Source organism: Leucopleurus acutus, assembly GCF_964270905.1.
Source record: "Leucopleurus acutus genome assembly, chromosome: 2".
NCBI classification, from domain to species: domain Eukaryota; kingdom Metazoa; phylum Chordata; class Mammalia; order Artiodactyla; family Delphinidae; genus Leucopleurus; species Leucopleurus acutus.
The window spans coordinates 69,095,632-69,115,035 of NC_139143.1; the positions used below are offsets into that span (position 1 = coordinate 69,095,632).

The following is a 19,404-nucleotide window of genomic DNA, read 5'->3' on the forward strand; positions in this document are numbered from 1 at the left end:
TGTCATGGCAATATCAGAAGATCAAGAGAGAGCAAGCATTTTTCAAGCCTCTATGTCATGTTTGCTAACATCCCATTGGCCAAAACATTCACAAGTCTGAGCCCAGGGTGGGAGGACACTGCAAAGGTACAGTACATAGCAAAGGACATAGACACAAGTAGAGATGAAGACGTGGCGCCATTAATGCAGTCAGTCTACCACAGAAACTATCTACTGTTTCTGAAACTACCAGGACTATCTGATCCCAAAGCCTGCCCTCTTTATGGTTTCTCTGTACCATCTCTGCAAATAAGAGACTATAGAAATACACATACAAATATGAACAGGGCCTGGTTCCTGTCCTGAAATCTAATGGGGAAGACAACATACACAAAATTAGGTGTATATTACCTAGGAAACTTTGGTATGTGCTATAACAGAGGCATAACAAGGTAGTATAATAGTATAAACAAGGGAATGAGCCATTTGTCTAAAAAGGCCCCTTCAAGAGATGATATTATGCAGTGGGCAAACATATATGCCTCTGGCCTCATTTTAGATACTGACTCTGTCACTATCCTCTGTCACCACTAGCCATGGGATTTTGTTCAAGTTAAATTCTCTGTACCTCAATTTTTGCATTTGTAAAATGGACATAATAATAATAATACCTTCTTAATAAGGTTTTTGTCAGGAGTAAATAAATGATACATGTACAGCCCTTGAAACTACCAGGCACATAGCATGTGTTCCACAAAGGTAAACTATCATTGTTTGAGCAATTGGTAAAATCTTTCCATGCTGTGAGACAATATAACACATCTAACTGTATTGGGTCCCATACTGAGTGTCTGGTTTCCCTAGAAAAGGGTCAGTTCTACTAATGCAGACTCAACAAGCATTTTTTGAACAATGTACCAGGTGCTGTGGTAAAGGCAGCTACATAAGTTGTTTGGAGACTCTATTACCAGATAAGAACTTCTCCTTTCCCTTCCTCTTGGCATCTGCACCCCTTGATAGACCCCTTGATAACAGGGGATAGATTCCTGTTTGAGACTGAAAAGGAGGCTTTCTGGGAACTAAGAACTAGTCCTCTGGCTCTCAGTATTTCCCTGTTTTGATGCTAACATCTTTTCTTTTCTTCTCTTCAGCATGTTTGGGATGGCATACCTCATCTGCAACAGAAATGAGGGTTACCCTTTGCTAGGTAGGTAGTGAGCCTTGATTTTTAAACCTCTTTATTGAACTAAAACAAAACATACAGAAAAGTACACCAATGATAAGTCTTCAGCTTAATGAATTATCACAAAATGAATGTATAATCACCATCCAGGCCAAGAAATAGAAAAATAACAGTACTCTGGAAACCCTCACATGCTTTATCCCTCTCCCTTTACCCAAAGATTTCTAACATCCTAAATTACTTAGGCCTGTTCTTAAAATTTATATGAATGAAATCACATATTGTGTAATTACATAAGCCTTTTTTTTTTTTTTTTTTTTAGTGAATGGGGTCTTCATTTCTTTTTTTTTTTTAATTTCTTTTTTTACATCTTTATTGGAGTACAATTGCCCTACAATGGTGTGCTAGCTTCTGCTTCATAACAAAGTGAATCAGCTATACACATACATATGTTCCCATATCTCTTCCCTCTTGCGTCTCCCTCCCTCCAACCCTCCCTATCCCACCCCTCCAGGCGGTCACAAAGCACCAAGCTGATCTCCCTGTGTTATGCAGCTGCTTCCCACTAGCTATCTATCTTACGTTTGGTAGTGTATATATGTCCATGCCTCTCTCTCGCTTTATCATAGCTTACCCTTTCCGCTCCCAATATCCTCAAGTCCATTCTCTAGGTCTGTGTCTTTATTCCTGTCTTATGCCTAGGTTCTTCATGACATTTTTTTTTCTTAAATTCCATACATATGTGTTAGCATACGGTATTTGTCTTTCTCTTTCTGACTTACTTCACTCTGTATGACAGACTCTAGGTCTATTCACCTCATTACAAATAGCTCAATTTCGTTTCTTTTTAAGGCTGAGTAATATTCCATTGTATATATGTGCCACATCTTCTTTATCCATTCATCCGATGATGGACACTTAGGTTGTTTCCATCTCCTGGCTATTGTAAATAGAGCTGCAATGAACATTTTGGTACATGACTCTTTTTGAATTATGGTTTTCTCAAGGTATATGCCGAGTAGTGGGATTGCTGGGTCATATGGTAGTTCTATTTGTAGTGTTTTAAGGAACCTCCATACTGTTCTCCATAGTGGCTGTACCAATTCACATTCCCACCAGCAGTGCAAGAGTGTTCCCTTTTCTCCACACCCTCTCCAGCATTTATTGTTTCTAGATTTTTTGATGATGGCCATTCTGACTGGTGTGAGATGATATCTCATTGTAGTTTTGATTTGCATTTCTCTAATGATTAATGATGTTGAGCATTCTTTCATGTGTTTGTTGGCAGTCTGTATATCTTCTTTGGAGAAATGTCTATTTAGGTCTTCTGCCCATTTTTGGATTGGGTTCTTTGTTTCTTTGTTATTGAGCTGCATGAACTGCTTATACATTTTGGAGATTAATCATTTGTCAGTTACTTCATTTGAAAATATTTTCTCCCATCCCGAGGGTTGTCTTTTGGTCTTGTTTATGGTTTCCTTTGCTGTGCAAAAGCTTTGAAGTTTCATAAGGTCTCATTTGTTTATTTTTGTTTTTATTTCCATTTCTCTAGGAAGTGGGTCAAAAAAGATCTTGCTGTGATTTATGTCATAGAGTGTTCTGGCTATGTTTTCCTCTAAGAGTTTGATATTTTCTGGCCTTACGTTTAGGTCTTTAATCCATTTTGAGCTTATTTTTGTGTATGGTGTAAGGTAGTGATCTAATCTCATACTTTTACATGTACCTGTCCAGTTTTCCCAGCACCACTTATTGAAGAGGCTGTCCTTTCTCCACTGTACATTCCTGCCTCCTTTATCAAAGATAAGGTGACCATATGTGCGTGGGTTTATCTCTGGGCTTTCTATCCTGTTCCATTGTTCTATATTTGTGTTTCTGTGCCAGTACCATACTGTCTTGATTACTGTAGCTTTGTAGTACAGTGTGAAGTCAGGAAGCCTGATTCCTCCAGCTCGGTTTTTCGTTCTCAAGATTGATTTGGCTATTTGTTTCCATACAAATTGTGAAATTTTTTGTTCTAGTTCTGTGAAAAATGCCATTGGTAGTTTGACAGGGATTGCATTGAATCTGTAGATTGCTTTGTGTAGTAGAGTGATTTTCACAATGTTTATTCTTCCAATCCAAGAACATGGTATTTCTCTCCATCTATTTGTATCATCTTTAATTTCGTTCATCAGTGTCTTATAATTTTCTGCATACAGGTCTTTTGTCTCCTTAGGTAGTTTTATTCCTAGATATTTTATTCTTTTTGTTGCAGTGGTAAATGGGAGTGTTTTCTTGATTTCACTTTTAGATTTTTCAGGAATGCCTGAATGCTAGGAATGAATTCAGGAATTCTAGGAATGCTAGGCTGAATTCAGGAATGCTAGGCTGAATTCAGGAATGCCTGAATGCTAGGAATGCCAGAGATTTCTGTGCATTAATTTTGTATCCTGCTACTTTACCAAATTCATTGATTCACTCTAGTAGTTTTCTGGTAGCATGTTTAGGATTCTCTATGTATAGTATCATGTCATCTGCAAAGAGTGACATCTTTACTTCTTCTTTTCCGATTTGGATTCCTTTTATTTCCTTTTCTTCTCTGATTGCTGTGGCTAAAACTTCCAAAACTATGTTGACATAAGAGTGGTGAGAGTGGGCAACCTTGTCTTGTTCTTGATCTTAGTGGAAATGCTTTCAGTTTTTCACCATTGAGGACTATGTTGGCTGTGGGTTTGTCATATATGGTCTTTATTATGTTGAGGAAAGTTCCCTCTATGCCTACTTTCTGCAGGGTTTTTATCATAAATGGGTGTTGAATTTTGTCAAAAGCTTTCTCTGCATCTATTGAGATGATCATATGGTTTTTCTCCTTCAGTTTGTTAATATGGTGTATCACGTTGATTGATTTGCGTATATTGAAGACTCCTTGCATTCCTGGGTTAAACCCCACTTGATCATGGTGTATGATCCTTTTAATGTGCTGTTGGATTCTGTTTGCTAGTATTTTGTTGAGGATTTTTGCATCTATGTTCATCAGTGATATTGGCCTGTAGTTTTCTTTCTTTGTGACATCCTTGTCTGGTTTTGGTATCAGGGTGATGGTGGCCTCGTAGAATGAGTTTGGGAGTGTTCCTCCCTCTGCTATATTTTGGAAGAGTTTGAGAAGGATAGATGTTAGCTCTTCTCTAAATGTTTGACAGAATTCGCCTGTGAAGCCATCTGGTCCTGGGCTTTTGTTTGTTGGAAGATTTTTAATCACAGTTTCAATTTCAGTGCTTGTGATTGGTCTGTTCATAGTTTCTATTTCTTCCTGATTTAGTCTTGGCAGGTTGTGCATTTCTAAGAATTTGTCCGTTTCTTCCAGGTTGTCCATTTTATTGGCATAGAGTTGCTTGTAGTAATCTCTCATGATCTTTTGTATTTCTGCAGTGTCAGTTGTTACTTCTCCTTTTTCATTTCTAATTCTATTGATTTGAGTCTTCTCCCTTTTTTTCTTGATGAGTCTGGCTAATGGTTTATCAATTTTCTTTATCTTCTCAAAGAACCAGCTTTTAGTTTTATTGATCTTTGCTATCGTTTCCTTCATTTCTTTTTCATTTATTTCTGATCTGATTTTTATGATTTCTTTCCTTCTGCTAACTTTGGGGTTTTTTTGTTCTTCTTTCTCTAATTGCTTTAGGTGCAAGCTTAGGTTGTTTATTTGAGCTGTTTCCTGTTTTAAGGTAATATTGTATTGCTATAATCTTCCCTCTTAGAACTGCTTTTGCTGCACCCCATAGGTTTTGGGTCGTCGTGTCTCCATTGTCATTTGTTTCTAGGTATTTTTTGATTTCCTCTTTGATTTCTTCAGTGATCACTTCGTTATTAAGTAGTGTATTGTTTAGCCTCCATGTGTTTGTATTTTTTACAGATCTTTTCCTGTAATTGATATCTAGTCTCATAGCGTTGTGGTCAGAAAAGATACTTGATACAATTTCAATTTTCTTAAATTTACCAAGGCTTGATTTGTGACCCAAGATATGATCTATCCTGGAGAATGTTCCATGAGCACTTGAGAAAAATGTGTATTCTATTGTTTTTGGATGGAATGTCCTATAAATATCAATTAAGTCCATCTTGTTTAATGTATCATTTAAAGCTTGTGTTTCCTTATTTATTTTCATTTTGGATGATCTGTCCATTGGTGAAAGTGGGGTGTTAAAGTCCCCTACTATGAATGTGTTACTGTTGATTTCCCCTTTTATGGCTGTTAGTATTTGCCTTATGTATTGAGGTGCTCCTATGTTGGGTGCATAAATATTTACAATTGTTATATCTTCTTGGATGGATCCCTTGATCATTATGTAGTGTCCTTCTTTCTCTCTTCTAATAGTCTTTATTTTAAAGCCCATTTTGTCTGATATGAGAATTGCTACTCCAGCTTTCTTTTGGTTTCCATTTGCATGGAATATCTTTTTCCATCCCCTTACTTTCAGTCTGTATGTGTCTCTAGGTCTGAAGTGGGTCTCTTGTAGACAGCATATATATGGGTCTTGTTTTTGTATCCATTCAGCCAATCTGTGTCTTTTGGTGGGAGCATTTAGTCCATTTACATTTAAGGTAATTATCGATATGTATGTTCCTATTCCCATTTTCTTAACTGTTTTGGGTGCGTTATTGTAGGTCTTTTCCTTCTCTTGTGTTTCTTGTCTAGAGAAGTTCCTTTAGTATTTGTTGTAAAGCTGGTTTGGTGGTGCTGAACTCTCTCAACTTTTGCTTGTCTGTAAAGGTTTTAATTTCTTCATCAAATCTGAATGAGATCCTTGCTGGGTAGAGTAATCTTTTTTTTTTTTTTTTTGTGGTACGCGGGTCTCTCACTGCTGTGGCCTCTCCCGCTGCAGAGCGCAGGCTCAGGACGCTCAGGCTCAGCGGCCATAGCTCACGGGCACAGCTGCTCCATGGCATGTGGGATCCTCCCGGACCGGGGCATGAACCCATGTCCCCTTCATCAGCAGGCGGACTGTCAACCACTGCGCCACCAGGGAAGCCCTGGGTAGAGTAATCTTGGTTGCAGGTTTTTCTCCTTCATCACTTTAAATATGTCCTGCCAGTCCCTTCTGGCTTGCAGAGTTTCTGCTGAAAGATCACTGGTTAACCTTATGGGGATTCTCTCGTGTGTTATTTGTTGTTTTTCCCTTGCTGCTTTTAATATGTTTTATTTGTATTTAATTTTTGACAGTTTGATTAATATGTGTCTTGGCGTATTTCTCCTTGGATTTATCCTGAATGGGACTCTCTGTGCTTCCTGGACTTGTTTAACTATTTCCTTTCCCATATTAGGGAAGTTTTCAACTATAATCTCTTCAAATATTTTCTCAGTCCCTTTCTTTTTCTCTTCTTCTTTTGGGACCTCTGTAATTTGAATGTTGGTGCATTTAATGTTGTCCCAGAGGTCTCTGAGACTGTCCTCAGCTCTTTTCATTCTTTTTTCTTTATTCTGCTGTGCAGTAGTTATTTCCACTATTTTACCTTCCAGGTCACTTATCCGTTCTTCTGCCTCAGTTATTCTGCTATTGATCCCATCTAGAGTATTTTTCACTTCATTTATTGTGTTGTTCATCATTGCTTGTTTCATCTTTAGTTCTTCTAGGTCCTTGTTAAATGTTTCTTGCATTTTGTCTATTCTATTTCCAAGATTTTGGATCATCTTTACTATCATTATTCTGAATTCTTTTTCAGGTAGACTGCCTATTTCCTCTTCATTTGTTAGGTCTGGTGGGTTTTTATCTTGCTCCTTCAACTGCTGTGTGTTTTTCTGTCTTCTCATTTTGCTTAATTTCCTGTGTTTGGGGTCTCCTTTTTGCAGGCTGCAGGTTCATAGTTCCCATTGTTTTTGGTGTCTGTCCCCAGTGGCTAAGGTTGTGTAGGCTTCTTGGTGGAGGGGACTAGTGCTTGTGTTCTGGTGGATGAGGCTGGATCTTGTCTTTCTGGTGGGCAAGTCCACGTCTGTTGGTGTGTTTTGGGATGTCTGTGGACTTATTATGATTTTAGGCAGCCTCTCTGCTAATGGGTGGGGTTGTGGTCCTGTCTTGCTAGTTGTTTGGCATAGGGTGTCCAGCACTGCAGCTTGCTGGTCGTTGAGTGAAGCTGGGTGCTGGTGTTGAGATGGAGATCTCTGGGAGATTTTCACCATTTGATATCATGTGGAGCTGGGAGGTCTCTTGTGGACCAGTGTTCTGAAGTTGGCTCTCCCACCTCAGAGGCACAGCAGTGACTCCTGGCTGCAGCACTAAGAGCCTTTCATCCACACGGCTCAGAATAAAAGGGAGAAAAAGTAGAAAGAAAGAATTGGTAGAAGTAGAAAGAAAGAAAGAAAGGGAAAGAAAGAAAGGAGGGAGGGAGGGAGGGAGGAAGGAAGGAAGGAAGGAAGGAGGGAAGGAAGAAAAAAGAAAGAAAGAAAGAAGATAAAGTAAAATAAAATAAAGTAAGATAAAATAAAATAATTAAAATAAAAACTAATTATTAAGAAAAAAATTTAAAAAAAAAAGGATGGATAGATCCCTAGGACAAATGGTGGAAGCAAAGCTATACAGACAAAATCTCACACAGAAGCATACACATACACACAAAAAGAGGAAAAGGGAAAAAATCATATATCTTGCTCTCAAAGTCCACCTCCTCAATTTGGGATGATTCGTTGTATTCATGTATTCCACAGATGCAGGGTACATCAAGTTGATTGTGGAGCTTTAATCCGCTGCTTCTGAGGCTGCTGGGAGAGATTTCCCTTTCTCTTCTTTGTTCTCACAGCTCCTGGGGCTCAGCTTTGGATGTGGCCCCGCCTCTGCGTGTAGGTCGCCGGAGGATGGCTGTTCTTCGCTCAGACAGGACGGGGTTAAAGGAGCCGCTGACTGGGGGCTCTGGCTCACTCAGGCCATGGGGGAGGGAAGGGCACGGAGGGCGGGGCGAGCCTGCGGCGGCAGAGGCCGGCCTGAGGCGCGCCGTGCGTTCTTCCGGGAGAGTTGTCCCTGGATCCCGGGACCCTGGCAGTCGCGGGCTGGACAGGCTCTCCGGAAGGGGAGTGTGGATAGTGACCTGTGCTCGCACACAGGCTTCTTGGTGGCGGCAGCAACAGCCTTAGCGTCTTATGCCCGTCTCTGGGGTCTGCGCTTTTAGCCGCGGCTCGCGCCCATCTCTGGAGCTCCTTTAAGCAGCGCTCTTAATCCCTTCCAGGTACGTGGGGAGTTTCTTGCCTTTTGGGAGGTTTGAGGTCTTCTGCCAGCGTTCAGTAGGTGTTCTGTAGGAGTTGTTCCACGTGTAAATGTATTTCTGGTGTATCTGTGGGGAGGAAGATGATCTCTGCATCTTACTCTTCCGCCATCTTCCTGGAAGCCTCTCGGGTCTTCATTTACATAAACCTTCTTTTAATCAACATAACATTATGAAATTCATCCATATTGTTGGATGTAGCTATAATTCATCCATTTTCATTGCTTTGTAGTACAGTTGGCCCTCTGTATCTGCAGGGTGTGCATCCAGGGATGCAAACAACCACAAATCAAAAAAAAAATTTTTTTTTTAATTCCAGAAAATTCCGAAAAGCAAAACTTGAATTTGCTGCACACTGGCAACTATTTACATAGCATTTACATTGTATTTGCTATTATAATCAACCTAGAGATGAGTTAAAGTATACAGGAGGATGTGTTTAGGCTGTATGCAAATACTACACCATTTTATATAAGGGACTTGAGCATCCGAATATTTTGATATCCCCGGGGGTCCTGGAACCAATCTCCTGTGGATACAGAGGGATGACTATATTCCCTTTTATAAGTATATAACAATGTATTCATTCTGCTTTTGTACAACATTTGAGTTGTTTCCAGTTTGGGTTCTTATGAATAATACTGCCATAAAGATTTTTGTACAAGTCTTATGGTGAACATATGTATGCATTTCTGCTGTTGAGTATATATATAGGAGTGATACTGTTGGGGCAAAGGGTACAATTTTGGTAGATAGTTTTCTCAGTCTTTATAATTTTAATAATTCTGTTGGGTTTATAGTGGTATCTCACCATGGTTTCCATCTGTATTTCCCTGATGTGGTTGAGTGCCTTTTCCAAATATTTATTGGCCATTTGGAAATCATCTTTTATAAAGTGTCTGTACAAATCTTTTGCCTATTTTTCAATTGGATTGTATTTTTTTATAGATCTGTTGGAATTATTTATATATTCTGAAAATGGGTCCATTTGTTTTTACTGTATGTAACTTTTCCCATTCAGTGCTTGCCTTTTTACTCTATTAGTGATGTATTTAATGAACACAACTTTTGATTTTAATGAAATCCAATTTATCAATCTTTGTCTTTATAATTAGTGCTTTTGTATACTGTTTGAGAAATCTTTCCTCATCCAAAAGTCATGAAGATATTTTTCTAGATTCTCTTCCAGAAATTTTGTTTTACCTTTTACATTTAGAGCTATGATCCATCCGGCAGTGATGTTTTTGTGATTCTTGGTGAGAGAGACCCTATCATAAGAAAGCTAACTCAAGACTATGCAGGGAAGTAGACACAAAATGAGGTAGAGAAGAGACCCACATGAAGATTGGCCTGTGGATTCTGAAGGCAGCCATTTCAAGTAACACTTGTAATTTCCTTCTGTTAGACTTGAACATCCCTAAAAGTATCATTATAAATTAAATCTCGGTCATAACTGTGTTAGGGCAATTGAGAAGAGGCTCTGTCCCACACCTTGGGGGAGTATTAGGACAGAATCTTGATGTCAGCAGAGCATAAAAGAAGGCAACAGTTCCAGAACTTCAAAGAGCACTTGAGCCAGCAGCAATGCCTAACTTTCAGTGCATTCAGGTAGTTTTCAGAGTCTGCAAGCACATCACTTTTTATAAGTCCAGATCCCCAAACTCTTGAAGGCTAGAAAGGAGAAGGAATGCCCACTCTCACCCTCCTCCGAGGCCTAACTTTTCATCCTAGGATATGCTTGTTGTGATAATGATTGACAGTAAATGGAAGTCCTAACCCCCTTTCTACAAAATTGAGGACTCACTATGACAGACATATTAGAATACATTGCTACAATATGCGTATGTTTCTCAGTCTGGTCTAGTTGCCTTTGTTTGTTTGTTTGTTTTCTGTGCGTGTGTTTTGCTTTGTTTTGTTTTTCGGCTGCTGCTGAGCGGCTTGTGAGACCTTAGTTCCCTGAACAGGGATTGAACCCAGGCCCTCAGCATTGAAAGCTCAGAGTCCTAACCACTGGACTGCCAGGGAATTCTCTGTACTTGACTTTTTGCCCTGATTTCACCAGTATAAGGTAAAGATCAGGCCCACATATCTTTCCTTAAAGCTATAACCAAAAACAGACTGTCAGAGGTTAGGAGTATGGGAAACACCCTTCTTTTACAAGAGTGCCTGTAAGTGAAATTGTATATGCTAACTGATAACAAAACTAAAATGAACAAAAAGTGTTCTTTTAGTGTCAAAAATGCGTACAACAGTCTCAGGTATTAGGGCCTTGTTCAAATAGAAACAAGGTATGCATACTTCAAGGCAAGTTGAGTTAACCTCATTTTAGAATCCAACTAAAAAGACAATCAGTAAGTTCTTACCTGTATGTGTTCTAGACAAATAGAACATAAAACAGCTAGAAGAGTCTGCTTTGCAGCCTTCTGGGCATCTTCTAAGTTCCTGTGTAAACTTTAGGCCAAAGAACAATACTACACATCTCACAAAATTGAAATTCAAATGTGCTTTCAGAAAGGAAATGTTGCACCTAAAAGAAGCAATATGGTCTGCAGAGTAATTCTCACTAAATCTTACCCAGAAATTTACATTACCAAATAAACACTCAGCTTCTTTGTATAAAACATCTAAGCTTAGAGTAGTGGTCTTGGTTTTCAATAGACTTTAGCTAACACCTAGGTATGTATTTACTCTATCAATGGATAACAGAATGGGCCCTCCACAGTGATCTGTCCAGCAAAGAAGGAAGAGTCAGCCCTGATTTGGTCTCCAGCTCTTTTGACAGAAATTACCGTTCTGCCAACTCCTTCCCGCCCACCCAGGTTTCAAAGATTGTAGGCTGAGTTTCAGATTTCAGTCAGGGCATCCTGTTACACATATTTAAAGACACATAAGAAAAATAAGAGTGATAGGGTTGTAACCCAAGATGACTTTTATTTTCTTCTTTTCCTTTTTAAGTTTTCTATATTTTCTACAGTGAGCATGCATTAGTTTTATAATAAGGAAAAAAACTATAATTTATTTTTACTAAGAATTTAGGTTGTTCTTATGATAGAATTAATCTATATATGAGTTTTTTAAAGCAAATTGAATTTTTTTATCACCGTTAATACTTTTAGTAGCCCTGAGATAAGTATAATTTCTCATTTATAAAGAGCAAGTTTTCCTTCACAGAATCGGAAATAAAAACTGTTTATCCATATTGTTCAACATGGGAACCCTAACTTTATTAAGTTGATTTCCTAATGTAATAATTTATAGTTACTTCTAGTGTGTTACAGAAAAAGGAAAAGAAAACAAGCATTAGGGTCGGATAGCCCTGGTTTAATTCCTGGTTGTATAATTTAAGCAAATCTCAGTTTTCTACACTAAAGTTAAATGGACATCATAATGAGCATTATAAGAATCCTTTCCCTCACAGCTTGTGGGAATCAAAAAAAACCAAACCAAACCAAAACAAAACTGTAAAACCACATTGTTAAACTGGAAAGTTCTAGAGAAAGATTTTTTTTTAATTTTAAAGTGCACAGGACCTCAAGAAACTCCATGAACAATGCCATGGAAATTCCAAGGGTATTCTTAGAAGCTGTATCACTATGTGCTTTTTTATGTTTCTAGACTATTTTATGTTGATTGGGTTTGCTCCCTTTTTAAAAAATGAAAATAACAGGACGCGATAAGGAGATCAAATACTTCATGTGTACTATGAAGGAATTTTTGATATCTAACTGCAGCCGAGTCCTGATGTACGAAGGATTATCAGGATATGGAAAAAGCGAGCTACTAGTGGAAATTGAGTACCTGGCCCAAGGTGAGAACCACAGGTGAGTGTCTTGCAATGACCATTTTTTTTGTGAATCCAGAGAATCTTGACATCTTTAAGAGTTTCATTTGTTTCAATGTTCCTCTCCTTTATATAAGTTGCCTATGTAAACTATCCACAATCGATCAGTTATTATTGGGTGTCATGCCCCTTGTGCTAGATAAGTAATTAACGATAAACATATCGAACTGAGAAAATGAAGATGGGCTGACCCCTGGAGATCCTGATTTAATGCCAGGACGGACTTGGACATTGATATTTTTAAGTTTCCTAATGCACAGTTTGAGAACAACTGGTATAAATGTTGAGGATAGATTGGGTTTGCAGAACAAATACGTAAGTTTATCCATGTGGCCGACGGGGAATCACTAGTTCAAACCACTGAGGCCTGAGCGTATGGTTAGAGAATGAAAGGCCTCTGGATCTTCCTTCGGAAGGCAGAGCTGATGCACTTACCTCATGCTGTTTGTCTCTTTTCATATAAGGAATGTCATGAGGGCTCTCTTTGGGACAGCCCATCTCATGGAGGTGGACGGTATGGTATTCAATAACAGGGATGATGACCAAGACAATGGTAATGGTGTCTCACATCCTTTCACCATCTAACCTAAAGGCTTTAAGTTAGGGAAAGTTCTTATTAATCTTATTTTTAGCTATGTTTCTACTCTTTTTTAATGCCAGGCCTGAGAAAGACTAGTTTTAAAATATCTTTAACACTGATGAAAGGATAATTCAAAATAGCCAGAGACACTCATTTATTCCATCACTTACTGAGTACCTACTATGTTCCAGGAACTTAGTGCTATATTAGTTTGCTAGAGCTACCATGACAAAGCATCACAAGCTAGGTGGCTTAAGCAACAGAAGTATATTATCTCGGTGTACAGGAGGGTAGAAGTCCAAGATCCAGGTGGCGTCAAGTTGGTTCCTTCCATCAGCTGTGAGGGACAATCTGTTCTGTGCCTCTTTCCTAGCTTCTGGTGGCTTGCTGGCAGTCGCTGGTGTTCATTGGCTTGTAGAAGCATCACCCCCGTCTCTGCCTCCATCTTCACATGATGTTCTCCATGTGTGCTGTCTGTGTCCAAAAAATTTCCCTCTTCTTTTTTTTTTTTCCCACTGCGTGGCTTGCGGGATCTTAGTTCCCCAACCAGGGATTGAACCTGGGTCACACCAGTGAAAGCACCGAGTCCTAACCACTGGACCGCCAGGGAATCCCCCAAATTTCCCCTTCCTATAAAGAGACAGTCATATTGGATTAGGGGCCCACCCTATTCCAGTATGGCCTCATCTTAACTTACCTAGTTACATCTGCAATGACCCTATTCCCAAATAAGGTCACATTCTGAGGGCTAAGACTTCAGCCTATGAATTGGTGGGGGGGGGAGGGGTGCATAAATCAATCCATAACAAGTTGCAAAGCCTTGAAGACGAATAATATCTGATCCCTACCCTCAAGGAGTTCTCACAAAAGAGAAGGAAAGAGAGATGACAGTAAAAATAGAATGTGGTGAGGACAGTGATAGAAGCACTGATAGAGTACTGTAAAAGCTACTAGAAAGAGGGGTATGTCATCCAACCTGAGGGCATCAGGGAAGGTTTCCAGGAGGTTACTCCTGAGCTGAGATATACAAATGAACAGGAAATGAGGGATTAGGAGGGACTGTGAGACGTGATAACACTCCAGGCTGAGGAAAGCAAAGGCATAAAGAGAAGAAACAGTTGGATGTACAGGGAACACTCACCGGTTTGTTGTTGGTGGAGGGTAGACTGCTGGGCAGAGAGTGGCAAGAAATGACCATGAGGACTTGGAAAGGCTTATATGTCACGTGAAGGAGTCTAGACTTAACCTAGACTTGCATCTCCCTAGGTGCTTCAGGCTTCCATAAAGGTGATGCATTCAGAGAGTCTTGGCGCTAGACAGGGGTAGTAGTATGCTGTTAGGGAGTATAGGTGAGAGTATGAGGGCCTGAACCCAGGCATTGGCGGTAGGGCTAGAGAAGAGGGGATAGCTAGGATACATTTACAGAGCTTAGAAACATAGTGGAATAAGGGAGGGTATCTGAAGCACAAATAAAGAACAGCTTCCAGATAGCTTGGGAAATCTGTCATTACAACTGAATATGAGGAGTCAGGGCTTTCCTTCAACCTTTATTGTTTTCAAAAAATATATTTTAAAACTCTGATTCCTGACTTTCTTATAAACAGGACTATTGCTATTGCGTTGACTAAGATCAGCTTCCATCAGAATTTTTATACCATCCAGATACTCATGGCCAATGTACTAGGTTTGGATACTTGCAAACATTATAAAGAACGACAGACCAACCTTCAAAATAAAGTCAAGTTACTGCTGGATGAAAAGTTCCATTGTCTTCTTAATGACATTTTCCATGTGCAGGTAACTAGCTAGTGTTAGACTCCCGTTAGAAATAGTGAAGGGGCAGATGTGGCCACTCCTCCCTGATGCTTTATGACTTTGCATCTCTTTGGCCTTTATTATCCTCTTGTTTTCTCATCTGCAGCGTCCAGGTGGTAAGGAAATGACTCCCAATCCTTGAATGAGCCACCTTCCTGAGATATATTGGTACCAGACTCAAGAAAACCCAAATATCCACCTGCTGATTCATTTCTTTTCTCACCTTCCCATCATAGCTATACTATACTAGCTAGTCCAGGGCACAAAATCACTCTGCTCCCACAGGTGACTGCCAATGCAAAGACAAGAATGTGCCCTGTTCTTTCCTGTATCTATTAGATTCAATGACATAGAGTATCAGAGCTGGAAGGGATGTTATGGATTACCTAGCACATGAGGATTTTAAGGCACAGAACAGTAAAGTGAATTACCAGAGTCATACAACTAGTAGTTCCCCCTGCTATTTGCCCATACTCAATATTCTCATAATTCTTTATACAGTTCCCTATTTCACGAGAGGTTTCCAGGATGAGCACCACGAGAAAGCAGAAGCAGTTGGAAGCGTTGTTTATGAAGATCTTGGAGCAAGTAAGAGCGTCTATAGGTCAAATAATGGGGAGGGGGAAACTGGGCGTCTCACCGCAAAGCCAGGTGACCTCAAGGGTTTAGACTCCAATAGCAAGAAGTGTTGAAGTATGTGAAAGCTTTAACCCAAAGTGTTTCATTTTCCTCCATCCTTCCAAACCTCGAGCTAAGAGTCTGTTCAGAATTTAGCTGTGCTTAAAAGGAGTCCTTTAACATTACTCCTGGGAGTTTGGCCTCGCCTTAAAACCAGTCCTCTTTTTCTCTCCTTCTGTATGAGATGCAGTCTATCAAACTGGTTATGTATATAGGCTCTGTAATCAGTCTACCAAGGTTTGAGCCCTTAGGCCTATCACTTGCTACCTGGGTAACCTTGATCAAGTGACTCAACCTGTCCATGCTTTTACTTTACCTTCTATAAAATGAGGAAATAATAGTACCTAGCTCACAGGGTTGTAAGGTTTAAATGACTAGATTATGTGTAAAACCTATAATAGTGCCTCTTTCATTGGAAACACTCAACCAATGTTAACTTTTGCTCTCTGAATAATGTCATGACTGTCCATTATATGTTGATGATCACCAACTTTATATCCCATTCCTCAGCTCTCGTATAAGCACCAAAACTATATTTCCAAGAACTGTATATTCCACTTAGATATGGGGACTCACACTCAGTTCAGTGTCTAATACTAAATTCATTTTTTCCCCTACTTTAGTGCCCTATCTCCCTCATCTTGATCCTGACCCTTGATTTAGTCAATAGCAAATTCATTCACACATCATTTAAAGTTACCTTTGCTCAGTTGACAAGTCCTACCATGTCTACCTCAGACTGACTCTGGAATCTCCCCGTCCTCTGTTCCCTACTGTAGTTCAGCCTCTTTCTCTTCCTGGACTGTTTCCATAGCTTTCCAACTAATCTCTGTGCCTCATACCTCTCCACTCCAATTCATCCTCCATACAACTGCCAAAGTGTATGCAAATCGCTCCAACCTGTGCTTTATACTATCCAAGTAATTCTCAATACTAATGAGATAAAAGCCAAAAGACTTTTTTTTTTAAACCTGGAGAAATGCTACTCATCATTCAGTGTCACCTCTTCAGTGAGAACTCCCCCAAATCACAAGGCATGACTAATTCCTCTTCTGCTGTGTTTCTGTAACACTTTGAACATATTTCTTACTGTATTTTCCATACTGTATTGCGATTTGCTACTTATATAGGTGTCTCTCCCCCTCAGGAGGTTGTGAGCTTCTTAAGGAAAGGGAGCCTCTTTCTCATTTCTGTATCACTACTGACCAGCGGAGTGTCTGGCACATAATAAATAAACAAGTCAAGTTTGTGGCATTGTGTAAGTTTATAATACAACTTCCTTCTTCTCCACTGCAGGCAAATAAGGCTATATCAGTAGTTTCTAAATGTCAGACTTTGGACTGTTTGCATCACAAGTATCCAGGAAGCTTCCTAAAATATATGGATTTGTGAATTCTACCCCAAATTGAAAAGGGCTTCGTTGGGGCCTAGGAATCTGTTTAGTTGTTTCTTTTTGTTTTGAAACTTCTCAGTTGGTTCCAATCCACAACCTAGTTGGAAACCATGAGTAAAGCTGTGCTTTGACTCTGTGCTATGACAACAATCTTTGGATCATTTACTATCAGTATGACCTCGGGCAAGTGGTTTAACTTCTCTGTGCCCAAATTTTCTCAGTAAATAGATTCAATAGTGCCACCTCCTATGAATGTTATGAAGATTTTTTTTTTTAATTAAAAAAAATTTTTTTTGGCTGTACTGGATCTTTGTTCCTGCACACGGGCTTTCTCTAGTTGCGGTGAGCAGGGGCTACTCTTCATTGCGGTGTGCGGGCTTCTCATTGAGGTGGCTTCTCTTGTTGTGGAGCACGGGCTCTAGGCGCACGGACTTCAGTAGTTGCCGCATGTGGGCTCAGTAGTTGCGGCACTCAGGCTCAGTAGTTGTGGCTCGTGGGCTCTAGAGCGCAGGCTCAGTAGTTGTGGCGCACAGGCTTAGTTGCTCTGCAGCATGTGGGATCTTCCCGGACCAGGGCTCGAACCCATGTCCCCTACATTGGCAGGTGGATTCTTAACCACTGCAACACCAGGGAAGTCCATTAACGAAGATTTTAAATAAGTTCATTTATGAAAGCACATCACGCAGTGCTGGGAACATAGTAGGTGCAGTGTAAGTGTTGGCTTTTATCACATCAGACAGGACCTGATTCCATCTCCTCATTTTATTTTATGTTTTTAATTAATTTTTATTGGAGTATAGTTGACTTACAATGTTGTGTTAGTTTCTATGTTGTGTTAGTTTGTTGTGTATAGCAAAGTGAATCAGTTATACATATATATATATATCCACTCTTTTTTAGATTCTATTCCCATATGGGTCATCACAGAGTGTTGAGTAGAGTTCCCTGTGCTATAAAATAGGTTCTTGTTAGCTCTATTTTATATATAGTAGTGTGTATATGTCAATCCCAATCTCCCAGTTTATCCCTCCCCCCACCTTTCCCCCTTTGTAACCATAAGTTTGTGTTCTACATCTGTGATTCTGTTTCTGTTTTGTAAATAGGTTCATTTGTACCTTGTTTTTAGATTCCACATATAAGTGATATCACATGATATTTGTCTTTCTCTGTCTGACTTACTTCACTTAGTGTGATAATCTTTAGGTCCATCCATGTCGCTGTAAACAGCATTATTTCGTTCCTTTTTATGGCTGAGTAATATTTCAGTCTCCTCATTTTAAATGTGAAGAAGCTGGCACCATTGATGTACTATTGAATTCATGTAGGTTTTTTGGTTCCTGCTTTACTCTCCCCAGTTCACAAATAATTCACTGACAAGGCTATTCTGACTAAAACTCACATTTCTAACTGCCCCGTAGTTTTATTTATTTATTTATTTATTTGGCTGCATTGGGTCTTTGTTGCTGCACAGGCTTTCTCTAGTTGCGCTGAGTGGGGGCTACTCTTCGTTGCGATTTGCAGTCTTCTCATTGCGGTGGCTTCTCTTGCTGTGGAGCACGGGCTCCAGGTGCGCAGGCTTTAGTAGTTGTGGCTTGCAGCCTTAGTAGTTGTGGCTTGTGGGCTCTAGAGCACAGGCTCAGTAGTTGTGGTGCATGGGCTTAGTTGCTCTGTGACATGTGGGATCTCCCTGGACCAGGGCTCTAGCCTGTGTCCCCTGCATTGGCAGACAGACTCTCAACCACTGGGCTACCAGGGAATTCCCTGCCCTGTGGTTTTAAAGATATTAGTCAAATGCAAAACAAAACAAAACAATGGGATGCTAACCCCTATTCATTAAAATGTTCTCAGGGTCAGTGAAGAACTAACGATCTGGTGACAGAATGGGGCTGTAAGAGGGGACTTACATATATGTGATAAGGCAGGCTATAATACTTTATAATGATCATCTTCTGAAATTTGAAATTTGAATGTAGCCTTTGCTGCTCTAGTTTATAAAAACATGCAGAGGGAAAGAATGGCTTAACCCAATCTCTTCCCAGAGGGAAACAAAAGAAGCCAAGAGCAGTCTGGAGCAGTAAGAGTGGGGAAGGTTTTCTCCATTTAGACATCTTACACTATGGAAATGCAGGGCCCGCTATGCAGGGGCTCACACTAAATGTAAGCTCTATATTTTGTCTAATACTCTATCCCCAGTGCTTAAAACAGTACCTGACCCTAACAGATGCACAATAAATACTTAATGAGTAAATAAATAATTCAGACTTGTTAGGGAAAGGTACTCTACACAAGAAGAGGGACACACGATCTGTTTTTAAGTGTAACATGTGCCGCAGTTCAAGCTAGAACAGCATAAACTGCCGGCAGGGCAAGGACCAGGTGAGTTTCTCTCAGCAGCCTGCCTCCAGCACCTAGCGCAGTGGGTGCTTGGTAAGTATGTGTTGAATCGATGTTGGTTGAATAAATGTCAAATAGGTATTTCCAGGAGACCTTCATTTTTCAATAGATTAGAATGACTTGAAGTAAACCTCAGTAATTTTTATGTAATGGCTGTTTAGGTTGACTAAAACCCCATCTATCCTATATATTTACATTATCTTTACACAAAGATTTGACCAAGTAAGAATCTATTCCAGCCAGTTCTGTCCCAATTGCCACAGATTCCAATTAGAAGAATCTAAATTAACGCAAAGTTATTAGAAAGAACAGAT

At 39.8% G+C, this 19,404-nt stretch overlaps 1 protein-coding gene across 1 annotated transcript in view; it reads left to right on the forward strand.

Moving 5' to 3' along the window:
* ADCY10 (adenylate cyclase 10) overlaps positions 1 to 19,404 on the forward strand; it is an 89,653-nt gene that overhangs the window by 17,225 nt on the left and 53,024 nt on the right. The window contains exons 8-11 of the mRNA XM_082833529.1: positions 1,131 to 1,186; positions 12,057 to 12,210; positions 14,415 to 14,607; positions 15,127 to 15,213. Of these exons, the coding sequence (XP_082689655.1) occupies positions 1,131 to 1,186; positions 12,057 to 12,210; positions 14,415 to 14,607; positions 15,127 to 15,213 (490 nt within the window). The remainder of the gene's footprint in view (positions 1 to 1,130; positions 1,187 to 12,056; positions 12,211 to 14,414; positions 14,608 to 15,126; positions 15,214 to 19,404) is intronic.